At 42.6% G+C, this 13,352-nt stretch overlaps 1 protein-coding gene across 3 annotated transcripts in view; it reads right to left on the bottom strand.

Annotated features, from left to right (window-relative positions):
* TBC1D22A (TBC1 domain family member 22A) overlaps nucleotides 1–13,352 on the bottom strand; it is a 1,537,055-nt gene that overhangs the window by 1,466,118 nt on the left and 57,585 nt on the right. For all 3 annotated transcript variants that reach the window (XM_053716617.1, XM_053716618.1, XM_053716619.1), the window contains exon 2: nucleotides 11,777–11,833. In XM_053716617.1, coding sequence (XP_053572592.1) covers nucleotides 11,777–11,833 — 57 coding nt within the window. The remainder of the gene's footprint in view (nucleotides 1–11,776; nucleotides 11,834–13,352) is intronic.

The following is a 13,352-nucleotide window of genomic DNA, read 5'->3' as shown; positions in this document are numbered from 1 at the left end:
TCTTAGCCGTAAGTTTAGTTAAATGTACTACGGCATCTGAAATAAATGAGTTAGCTAACTTAAGGGCTTTAAGTTTGAGTGTAATCTCATCTAGTGTAGATGATTCAAGTGTCTCTTCCAGAGACTCAAACCAAAATGCTGCTGCAGCCGTGACAGGCGCAATGCATGCAAGGGGTTGCAATATAAAACCTTGTTGAACAAACATTTTCTTAAGGTAACCCTCTAATTTTTTATCCATTGGATCTGAAAAAGCACAGCTATCCTCCACCGGGATAGTGGTACGCTTAGCTAAAGTAGAAACTGCTCCCTTCACCTTAGGGACCGTTTGCCATAAGTCCCTTGTGGTGGCGTCTATTGGAAACATTTTTCTAAATATCGGAGGAGGTGAGAACGGCACACCGGGCCTATCCCACTCCTTAGTAACAATTTCAGTAAGTCTCTTAGGTATAGGAAAAACCTCAGTACTCGCCGGTACCGCAAAATATTTATCCAACCTACACATTTTCTCTGGTATTGCAACTGTGTTACAATCATTCAGAGCCGCTAACACCTCCCCTAGTAATACACGGAGGTTTTCCAGCTTAAATTTAAAATTTGAAATATCTGAATCCAGTCTGTTTGGATCAGAACCGTCACCCACAGAATGAAGTTCTCCGTCCTCATGTTCTGCCACCTGTGACGCAGTGTCTGACATGGCCCTAATATTATCAGCGCACTCTGTTCTCACCCCAGAGTGATCACGCTTGCCTCTAAGTTCTGGTAATTTAGCCAAAACTTCAGTCATAACAGTAGCCATATCCTGTAATGTGATCTGAAATGGCCGCCCAGATGTACTCGGCGCTACAATATCACGCACCTCCCGAGCGGGAGATGCAGGTACTGACACGTGAGGCGAGTTAGTCGGCATAACTCTCCCCTCGTTGTTAGGTGAAATATGTTCAGTTTGTACAGATTGACTTTTATTTAAAGTAACATCAATACAATTAGTACATAAATTCCTATTGGGCTCCACTTTGGCATTAGCACATATAGCACATGTATCTTCCTCTGAATCAGACATGTTTAACACACTAGCAATAAACTAGCAACTTGGAAATGCTTTTCAAGTAATTTACAATAATATGAAAACGAACTGTGCCTATAAGAAGCACAGAAAAAATTATGACAGTTGAAAATAAATAAGTTATAGCATCAAATCTTTGTAAGAAATATACAATTTTAGCAAAGGATTGTTCCCATTAGCAAAGGATAACTAACCCTGGCAGCAGAAAAAATACACAAATAAACGTTTTTTATCACAGTCAACTACAATCTTCACAGCTCTGCTGTGAATGATTACCTCCCTCAAAAAAAGCTTTGGAGATCCCTGAGTTCTGTAGAGATGAACCGGATCATGCAGGAAGAAAATGAACCTCTGACTGAGTTTTTTGATGCGTAGTAAAAGCGCCAAAAATGGCCCCTCCCCCTCACACATAACAGTGAGAGAGATCAGTAAACTGCTTTAATTTAAACAAAACTATTGCCAAGTGGAAAAAAATAGTGCCCAAAACATTTTTTCACCCAGTACCTCAGAGAAATAAACGATTTTACATGCCAGCAAAAAAACGTTTAACCTCAATAAATTAATTGTTATTTAAAACCTATTGCAAGTCCCTGCAAATTAGGTTAAGTCTATGCATACAGTATAAATCCAGTGAAGTACCATTCCCCAGAATACTGAAGTGTAAAATATACATACATGACAGCCTGATACCAGCTACATCTACTGCATTTAAGGCTGAGTTTACATTATAACGGTATGGCAGGATTTTCTCATCAATTCCATGTCAGAAAATAATAAACTGCTACATACCTCTTTGCAGATTAATCTGCCCGCTGTCCCGATCTGAAGTTTACCTCTCCTCAGATGGCCGAGAAACAGCAATATGATCTTAACTACTCCGGCTAAAATCATAGAAAAAACTCAGGTAGATTCTTCTTCAAATTCTACCAGAGAATGAATAACACACTCCGGTGCTATTATAAAATAACAAACTTTTGATTGAAGGTAATAAACTAATTAAAATCACCACAGTCCTCTCACACATCCTATCTATTCGTTGGGTGCAAGAGAATGACTGGAGGTGACGTAGAGGGGAGGAGCTATATAGCAGCTCTGCTGGGTGAATCCTCTTGCACTTCCTGTAGGGGAGGAGATAATATCCCAGAAGTAATGATGACCCGTGGACTGACCACACTTAACAGGAGAAAACCTAACACTAACCCCCGAAGATCCACTTACAGTTTTGAAGACCGGACATCCATCCTCAACGAAGCAGCAAGAAGTCCTCAACGAAGCCGGGAGAAGTCTTCATCCAAGCCGGCAGAAGTGGTCCTCCAGATGGGCAGAAGTCTTCATCCAGGCGGCATCTTCTATCTTCATCCATTCGGCGCAGAGCGGGTCCATCTTCAAGACATCCGGCGCGGAGCATTCTCTTTTTCCGACATGTAACGAAGAATGAAGGTTCCTTTAAATGATGTCATCCAAGATGGCGTCCCTTGAATTCCGATTGGCTGATAGAATTCTATCAGGTAAGCATAAATTTTGTTTTCTTTCTAAAGACACGATGAGTCCACGGATCATCTAATTACTATTGGGAATCAATACCCAAGCTAGAGAACACAGATGATAAGGGAGGGACAAGACAGAAAACCTAAACGGAAGGCACCACTGCTTGAAGAACCTTTCTCCCAAAAGAGGCCCCAGCCGAGGGAAAAGTATCAAATTTATAGAATTTTGAAAAAGTGTGAAGAGAGGACCAAGTTGCAGCCTTGCAAATCTGTTCCACAGAAGCTTCATTTTTGAATGCCCAGAAAGAGGAAACAGCCCTCGTAGAATGAGAAGTAACTCTCTCAGGAGGCTGCTGTCCAGCAGTTTCATAGGCAAAGGTACTCTTCAGCCACAAAGAAAGGGAATTAGCCGTAGCTTTCTGCCCCTTATGTTTCCCAGAGAATACCTCAAACAGAGCAGAAGACTGACGAAAATCCTTAGTCTCCAGTAAAACAGAATTTATGTTTACCTGATAAATTACTTTCTCCAACGGTGTGTCCGGTCCACGGCGTCATCCTTACTTGTGGGATATTCTCTTCCCCAACAGGAAATGGCAAAGAGCCCAGCAAAGCTGGTCACATGATCCCTCCTAGGCTCCGCCTACCCCAGTCATTCGACCGACGTTAAGGAGGAATATTTGCATAGGAGAAACCATATGGTACCGTGGTGACTGTAGTTAAAGAAAATAAATTATCAGACCTGATTAAAAAAACCAGGGCGGGCCGTGGACCGGACACACCGTTGGAGAAAGTAATTTATCAGGTAAACATAAATTCTGTTTTCTCCAACATAGGTGTGTCCGGTCCACGGCGTCATCCTTACTTGTGGGAACCAATACCAAAGCTTTAGGACACGGATGAAGGGAGGGAGCAAATCAGGTCACCTAAATGGAAGGCACCACGGTTTGCAAAACCTTTCTCCCAAAAATAGCCTCAGAAGAAGCAAAAGTATCAAACTTGTAAAATTTGGTAAAAGTGTGCAGTGAAGACCAAGTCGCTGCCCTACATATCTGATCAACAGAAGCCTCGTTCTTGAAGGCCCATGTGGAAGCCACAGCCCTAGTGGAATGAGCTGTGATTCTTTCGGGAGGCTGCCGTCCGGCAGTCTCGTAAGCCAATCTGATGATGCTTTTAATCCAAAAAGAGAGAGAGGTAGAAGTTGCTTTTTGACCTCTCCTTTTACCGGAATAAACAACAAACAAGGAAGATGTTTGTCTAAAATCCTTTGTAGCTTCTAAATAGAATTTTAGAGCGCGAACAACATCCAAATTGTGCAACAAACGTTCCTTCTTTGAAACTGGTTTCGGACACAGAGAAGGTACGATAATCTCCTGGTTAATGTTTTTGTTAGAAACAACTTTTGGAAGAAAACCAGGTTTAGTACGTAAAACCACCTTATCTGCATGGAACACCAGATAAGGAGGAGAACACTGCAGAGCAGATAATTCTGAAACTCTTCTAGCAGAAGAAATTGCAACTAAAAACAAAACTTTCCAAGATAATAACTTAATATCAACGGAATGTAAGGGTTCAAACGGAACCCCCTGAAGAACTGAAAGAACTAAATTGAGACTCCAAGGAGGAGTCAAAGGTTTGTAAACAGGCTTAATTCTAACCAGAGCCTGAACAAAGGCTTGAACATCTGGCACAGCTGCCAGCTTTTTGTGAAGTAACACAGACAAGGCAGAAATCTGTCCCTTCAGGGAACTTGCAGATAATCCTTTTTCCAATCCTTCTTGAAGGAAGGATAGAATCTTAGGAATCTTAACCTTGTCCCAAGGGAATCCTTTAGATTCACACCAACAGATATATTTTTTCCAAATTTTGTGGTAAATCTTTCTAGTTACAGGCTTTCTGGCCTGAACAAGAGTATCGATAACAGAATCTGAGAACCCTCGCTTCGATAAGATCAAGCGTTCAATCTCCAAGCAGTCAGCTGGAGTGAAACCAGGTTCGGATGTTCGAACGGACCCTGAACAAGAAGGTCTCGTCTCAAAGGTAGCTTCCAAGGTGGAGCCGATGACATATTCACCAGATCTGCATACCAAGTCCTGCGTGGCCACGCAGGAGCTATCAAGATCACCGACGCCCTCTCCTGATTGATCCTGGCTACCAGCCTGGGGATGAGAGAAAACGGCGGGAACACATAAGCTAGTTTGAAGGTCCAAGGTGCTACTAGTGCATCCACTAGAGCCGCCTTGGGATCCCTGGATCTGGACCCGTAGCAAGGAACTTTGAAGTTCTGACGAGAGGCCATCAGATCCATGTCTGGAATGCCCCACAGCTGAGTGACTTGGGCAAAGATTTCCGGATGGAGTTCCCACTCCCCCGGATGCAATGTCTGACGACTCAGAAAATCCGCTTCCCAATTTTCCACTCCTGGGATGTGGATAGCGGACAGGTGGCAGGAGTGAGACTCCGCCCATAGAATGATTTTGGTCACTTCTTCCATCGCTAGGGAACTCCTTGTTCCCCCCTGATGGTTGATGTACGCAACAGTTGTCATGTTGTCTGATTGAAACCGTATGAACTTGGCCCTCGCTAGCTGAGGCCAAGCCTTGAGAGCATTGAATATCGCTCTCAGTTCCAGAATATTTATCGGTAGAAGAGATTCTTCCCGAGACCAAAGACCCTGAGCTTTCAGGGATCCCCAGACCGCGCCCCAGCCCATCAGACTGGCGTCGGTCGTGACAATGACCCACTCTGGTCTGCGGAATGTCATCCCTTGTGACAGGTTGTCCAGGGACAGCCACCAACGGAGTGAGTCTCTGGTCCTCTGATTTACTTGTATCTTCGGAGACAAGTCTGTATAATCCCCATTCCACTGACTGAGCATGCACAGTTGTAATGGCCTTAGATGAATGCGCGCAAAAGGAACTATGTCCATTGCCGCTACCATCAACCCGATCACTTCCATGCACTGAGCTATGGAAGGAAGAGGAACGGAATGAAGTATCCGACAAGAGTCTAGAAGCTTTGTTTTTCTGGCCTCTGTCAGAAATATCCTCATTTCTAAGGAGTCTATTATTGTTCCCAAGAAGGGAACCCTTGTTGACGGAGATAGAGAACTCTTTTCCACGTTCACTTTCCATCCGTGAGATCTGAGAAAGGCCAGGACTATGTCCGTGTGAGCCTTTGCTTGAGGAAGGGACGACGCTTGAATCAGAATGTCGTCCAAATAAGGTACTACAGCAATGCCCCTTGGTCTTAGCACAGCTAGAAGGGACCCTAGTACCTTTGTGAAAATCCTTGGAGCAGTGGCTAATCCGAAAGGAAGCGCCACGAACTGGTAATGCTTGTCCAGGAATGCGAACCTTAGGAACCGATGATGTTCCTTGTGGATAGGAATATGTAGATACGCATCCTTTAAATCCACCGTGGTCATGAATTGACCTTCCTGGATGGAAGGAAGAATAGTTCGAATGGTTTCCATCTTGAACGATGGAACCTTGAGAAACTTGTTTAAGATCTTGAGATCTAAGATTGGTCTGAACGTTCCCTCTTTTTTGGGAACTATGAACAGATTGGAGTAGAACCCCATCCCTTGTTCTCTTAATGGAACAGGATGAATCACTCCCATTTTTAACAGGTCTTCTACACAATGTAAGAATGCCTGTCTTTTTATGTGGTCTGAAGACAACTGAGACCTGTGGAACCTCCCCCTTGGGGGAAGCCCCTTGAATTCCAGAAGATAACCTTGGGAGACTATTTCTAGCGCCCAAGGATCCAGAACATCTCTTGCCCAAGCCTGAGCGAAGAGAGAGAGTCTGCCCCCCACCAGATCCGGTCCCGGATCGGGGGCCAACATTTCATGCTGTCTTGGTAGCAGTGGCAGGTTTCTTGGCCTGCTTACCCTTGTTCCAGCCTTGCATTGGTCTCCAAGCTGGCTTGGCTTGAGAAGTATTACCCTCTTGCTTAGAGGACGTAGCACTTTGGGCTGGTCCGTTTCTACGAAAGGGACGAAAATTAGGTTTATTTTTTGCCTTGAAAGGCCGATCCTGAGGAAGGGCGTGGCCCTTACCCCCAGTGATATCAGAGATAATCTCTTTCAAGTCAGGGCCAAACAGCGTTTTCCCCTTGAAAGGAATGTTAAGTAGCTTGTTCTTGGAAGACGCATCAGCCGACCAAGATTTCAACCAAAGCGCTCTGCGCGCCACAATAGCAAACCCAGAATTCTTAGCCGCTAACCTAGCCAATTGCAAAGTGGCGTCTAGGGTAAAAGAATTAGCCAATTTGAGAGCATTGATTCTGTCCATAATCTCCTCATAAGGAGGAGAATCACTATCGACCGCCTTTATCAGCTCATCGAACCAGAAACATGCGGCTGTAGCGACAGGGACAACGCATGAAATTGGTTGTAGAAGGTAACCCTGCTGAACAAACATCTTTTTAAGCAAACCTTCTAATTTTTTATCCATAGGATCTTTGAAAGCACAACTATCCTCTATGGGTATAGTGGTGCGTTTGTTTAAAGTGGAAACCGCTCCCTCGACCTTGGGGACTGTCTGCCATAAGTCCTTTCTGGGGTCGACCATAGGAAACAATTTTTTAAATATGGGGGGAGGGACGAAAGGAATACCGGGCCTTTCCCATTCTTTATTAACAATGTCCGCCACCCGCTTGGGTATAGGAAAAGCTTCTGGGAGCCCCGGCACCTCTAGGAACTTGTCCATTTTACATAGTTTCTCTGGGATGACCAACTTGTCACAATCATCCAGAGTGGATAATACCTCCTTAAGCAGAATGCGGAGATGTTCCAACTTAAATTTAAATGTAATCACATCAGGTTCAGCATGTTGAGAAATGTTCCCTGAATCAGTAATTTCTCCCTCAGACAAAACCTCCCTGGCCCCATCAGACTGGGTTAGGGGCCCTTCAGAAACATTATTATCAGCGTCGTCATGCTCTTCAGTATCTAAAACAGAGCAGTCGCGCTTACGCTGATAAGTGTTCATTTTGGCTAAAATGTTTTTGACAGAATTATCCATTACAGCCGTTAATTGTTGCATAGTAAGGAGTATTGGCGCGCTAGATGTACTAGGGGCCTCCTGAGTGGGCAAGACTCGTGTAGACGAAGGAGGGAATGATGCAGTACCATGCTTACTCCCCTCACTTGAGGAATCATCTTGGGCATCATTGTCATTGTCACATAAATCACATTTATTTAAATGAATAGGAATTCTGGCTTCCCCACATTCAGAACACAGTCTATCTGGTAGTTCAGACATGTTAAACAGGCATAAACTTGATAACAAAGTACAAAAAACGTTTTAAAATAAAACCGTTACTGTCACTTTAAATTTTAAACTGAACACACTTTATTACTGCAATTGCGAAAAAACATGAAGGAATTGTTCAAAATTCACCAAATTTTCACCACAGTGTCTTAAAGCCTTAAAAGTATTGCACACCAAATTTGGAAGCTTTAACCCTTAAAATAACGGAACCGGAGCCGTTTTGAACTTTAACCCCTTTACAGTCCCTGGTATCTGCTTTGCTGAGACCCAACCAAGCCCAAAGGGGAATACGATACCAAATGACGCCTTCAGAAAGTCTTTTCTAAGTATCAGAGCTCCTCTCACATGCGACTGCATGCCATGCCTCTCAAAAACAAGTGCGCAACACCGGCGCGAAAATGAGGCTCTGCCTATGCTTTGGGAAAGCCCCTAAAGAATAAGGTGTCTAAAACAGTGCCTGCCGATATTATTATATCAAAATACCCAAATAAAATGATTCCTCAAGGCTAAATATGTGTTAATAATGAATCGATTTAGCCCAGAAAAAGTCTACAGTCTTAATAAGCCCTTGTGAAGCCCTTATTTACGATCGTAATAAACATGGCTTACCGGATCCCATAGGGAAAATGACAGCTTCCAGCATTACATCGTCTTGTTAGAATGTGTCATACCTCAAGCAGCAAGAGACTGCTCACTGTTCCCCCAACTGAAGTTAATTGCTCTCAACAGTCCTGTGTGGAACAGCCATGGATTTTAGTGACGGTTGCTAAAATCATTTTCCTCATACAAACAGAAATCTTCATCTCTTTTCTGTTTCTGAGTAAATAGTACATACCAGCACTATTTCAAAATAACAAACTCTTGATTGAATAATAAAAACTACAGTTAAACACTAAAAAACTCTAAGCCATCTCCGTGGAGATGTTGCCTGTACAACGGCAAAGAGAATGACTGGGGTAGGCGGAGCCTAGGAGGGATCATGTGACCAGCTTTGCTGGGCTCTTTGCCATTTCCTGTTGGGGAAGAGAATATCCCACAAGTAAGGATGACGCCGTGGACCGGACACACCTATGTTGGAGAAATAGAATTTTAATGCACGTACCACGTCCAGATTGTGCAGAAGCCGTTCCTTTTGAGAAGAAGGATTAGGACACAAGGAAGGAACAACAATCTCCTCATTAATGTTCAGATCTGAAACTACTTTAGGGAGAAACTCTAACTTAGTACGCAAAACTACCTTATCCGAATGAAAAATAAGGTAAGGAGACTCATACTGTAATGCTGAGAGCTCTGACACTCTATGAGCAGATGAAATAGCAACAAGAAACAAAACTTTCCAAGATAACAACTTAATATCTAATGAATGCACAGGTTCAAACAGAGCCCCTTGAAGAACTAAATTAAGTAACTGGATTGAACACAGGCCTGATCCTAACCAAGACCTGAGAAAATGACTGTACGTTTGGGACGTCCACCAGACGTTTATGTAACAAAATAGACAAGGCAGATATTTGATCCTTAAGGGAACTTGCCGATAAACCCTTCTCCAAACCTTCTTGGAGAAAGGACAGAATTCTAGGAATCCTAACTCTATTTTTCTGTTATTTAAAATAAACAATGGCCCACCAAAATAACACTCCAGACAACTCTACACCTCAGCTTAGTCTTGCTGAGGTGATTACCTGCCTGCCTACTAACAAAGTATATGACTTGTAGTGGATCCAGACTCAAATCTTTTAACAATTACGGTCCGTAACCGCAACGCTGCTTAATCTGTGATGCAGGTGATTTCCAATGCGGAACACAGGAAGTGAGACAGGGCCAGAAAAAAAAGGCGCGCAATAGGAACTGCCGCCGTATCTAACTCCGCCCATCGTGGACGTAACCACCTGAAACTCCCGATAGGCTAAATGTATTATTTCAGCCGTCGTGAGTAAAGTAAAAAATACACCACCATCACTGAGCCAGATTCTCCTTGTCCCCAGTGCCTGCTCTGCAGCCCTTAACAAACATTCCCCTATCATAGGTGAATGTGACTTGTCCCCCAATTTTTTGAATGTGAAAGTGCTATTTTCTCTGTATGTGTGTCCCAGAAAAAATTAAAGTTAGCACTTACCTTAAGACTTCTGCCCGGCAGCACGGCAACTCACTAGGTTTGAGAGGCCAGTTCCCTCACATGGACCTGTGGATAGAAACAAAGACGGAGTAATCTTACTCAGGCTTGCATGGTTAGGGCAGCATAAATATATGGGAGGCGCAGTGAGGATTGTACCCCACAAGTTCCCATTGCTTGAAAGTTACCACTGCTCTACTGAAGAGACTGATATGGACTACGGCTACAACCTAGAACAAAACAGCACAATCTTGCACTGCTGAAAAAATAATAAAATCTTGCTTGAAGATTCTTCTCCTAACACCTAACTTTACCACTTCCTTGCTCTAACGTAGGCAAAAAGAATGACTGGGGTTAGAAAGAAGGGAGGTGATATTTAACAGCTTTGCTGTGGTGCTCTTTGCCGCCTCCTGCTGGCAAGAGTGATATTCCCAATAGTAATTAGATGATCCATGGACTCATCGTGTCATTAGAAAGAAATATAAACTGTATCAAACATGCCCCTGTATTACACAGATAGCAATATGAATAAACCAGGGTGGCTACAAATCAATGTTTTAGAAGAAAAAAAATTTAAGCTAGCTTTCTATTTAAGATAATTTATAGTCCAAAATGTACTCATTATAAAATAAGGATTAGGTTTCAAATTATGTGGCATGAGGCTGTACATTCATGGCTGCAATGTTTAAATTTTTGGTAAATGAATTCCATTAATCCATCTACAAGCTAATGATCTCCTAGATATTTCTCCAAGATTATTTAGGGCATTTTTTCTTTCAAGAAGATATCACAGATGCTTGGTTTTGCAGTTTTTAAAACTGTAAATTTACGTCTGCAGAGATAACGCCTCTTTCTCACAGCAATAATGTTATAAAATAAACATGCAGAAAGCAATAGTAATTACTCAAAAGCAGTCCAATAATAATGCACTCTAATCTTCACTATTTCATTAACACAAATGCCTGTCTGACACGCAGCCAGCCACTGGCAGGGCTGAATTCCCCTGGCAGAATTTAGCATTGCACACGGGCCAATCACGCGCAGGCAGGAGCTGTCAATCTCCCCGGTCGGACTAGACCGGGGAGATTGAAATGCAGGGGTCTGATGACCGCTGCTTGTTAGAACCTGCAGTCGTAGGCAGGCAAAGCTTGCCGAAGAGGATGATAAATTGAACCCTATGAATACATAAAAGTTTCACTTCTTTAAGTAGGATTAAAGGGAAAGTACACACCAATTGAGATATAACTGCATGTTATAGACACTACTCTAAAGAAGAATATGCACAGATACAGGTATAAAAATCCAGTATAAAACCTTTTTAAATGTACTTAGAAGCTCCTAATTTAGCACTGTTGATGAGGTTAGTCTGGGACACCCACTGAAATGGGCTAAGAAAGCAGGAAGAGCAGATACTTCCCCTTCCCTACATATGACAAGAATACCCTTTACATAAACAGCAGCAGGAGTCTGTAAACTTCTATAAAACATTTCTGCAGAGAAAAAAAATAGCGTACAATGTCTCTTTAATGCAGGGGTGAGTGGTGACTAATGAGTTTGTATTTAATTTATAAGGTGATTACATTTTGGGGACACCTATACAAGTAGTCTGCCTACATTGTGCAGTTTCAATACGGTGAATCATTGCATTTTCAGTTACCCAAGGCGCAAAGATTGGACTGTATTATTATTGGACCATTTTTGTATGATTGTAACTGCTTTTATATCATTCTTTTTGGGGTTATCCCCATCCCTAACATTCATTTGGGTATGTATTTCTTATAAATGAAAAGACCAAAGAATAAAAAAATTATATTAAAAAAAATAATGTTATACTTACTTTCCATGAAGCATTGGATCAAAAGGAGGATGCTGAGCACCATACACATGTTGAATACTGATGAGAGAAGAAAAACAGAATTTATGTTTACCTGATAAATTACTTTCTCCAACGGTGTGTCCGGTCCACGGCGTCATCCTTACTTGTGGGATATTCTCTTCCCCAACAGGAAATGGCAAAGAGCCCAGCAAAGCTGGTCACATGATCCCTCCTAGGCTCCGCCTACCCCAGTCATTCGACCGACGTTAAGGAGGAATATTTGCATAGGAGAAACCATATGGTACCGTGGTGACTGTAGTTAAAGAAAATAAATTATCAGACCTGATTAAAAAAACCAGGGCGGGCCGTGGACCGGACACACCGTTGGAGAAAGTAATTTATCAGGTAAACATAAATTCTGTTTTCTCCAACATAGGTGTGTCCGGTTCACGGCGTCATCCTTACTTGTGGGAACCAATACCAAAGCTTTAGGACACGGATGAAGGGAGGGAGCAAATCAGGTCACCCAAATGGAAGGCACCACGGCTTGCAAAACCTTTCTCCCAAAAATAGCCTCAGAAGAAGCAAAAGTATCAAACTTGTAAAATTTGGTAAAAGTGTGCAGTGAAGACCAAGTCGCTGCCCTACATATCTGATCAACAGAAGCCTCGTTCTTGAAGGCCCATGTGGAAGCCACAGCCCTAGTGGAATGAGCTGTGATTCTTTCGGGAGGCTGCCGTCCGGCAGTCTCGTAAGCCAATCTGATGATGCTTTTAATCCAAAAAGAGAGAGAGGTAGAAGTTGCTTTTTGACCTCTCCTTTTACCGGAATAAACAACAAACAAGGAAGATGTTTGTCTAAAATCCTTTGTAGCATCTAAATAGAATTTTAGAGCGCGAACAACATCCAAATTGTGCAACAAACGTTCCTTCTTTGAAACTGGTTTCGGACACAGAGAAGGTACGATAATCTCCTGGTTAATGTTTTTGTTAGAAACAACTTTTGGAAGAAAACCAGGTTTAGTACGTAAAACCACCTTATCTGCATGGAACACCAGATAAGGAGGAGAACACTGCAGAGCAGATAATTCTGAAACTCTTCTAGCAGAAGAAATTGCAACTAAAAACAAAACTTTCCAAGATAATAACTTAATATCAACGGAATGCAAGGGTTCAAACGGAACCCCCTGAAGAACTGAAAGAACTAAATTGAGACTCCAAGGAGGAGTCAAAGGTTTGTAAACAGGCTTAATTCTAACCAGAGCCTGAACAAAGGCTTGAACATCTGGCACAGCGGCCAGCTTTTTGTGAAGTAACACAGACAAGGCAGAAATCTGTCCCTTCAGGGAACTTGCAGATAATCCTTTTCCCAATCCTTCTTGAAGGAAGGATAGAATCCTAGGAATCTTAACCTTGTCCCAAGGGAATCCTTTAGATTCACACCAACAGATATATTTTTTCCAAATTTTGTGGTAAATCTTTCTAGTTACAGGCTTTCTGGCCTGAACAAGAGTATCGATAACAGAATCTGAGAATCCTCGCTTCGATAAGATCAAGCGTTCAATCTCCAAGCAGTCAGCTGGAGTGAAACCAGATTC

Source organism: Bombina bombina, chromosome 6 (assembly GCF_027579735.1).
Source record: "Bombina bombina isolate aBomBom1 chromosome 6, aBomBom1.pri, whole genome shotgun sequence".
Lineage (NCBI taxonomy): Eukaryota > Metazoa > Chordata > Amphibia > Anura > Bombinatoridae > Bombina > Bombina bombina.
The sequence above is the reverse complement of the archived record's forward strand: the minus strand, read 5'-3'. Positions and strand labels throughout refer to the sequence as shown.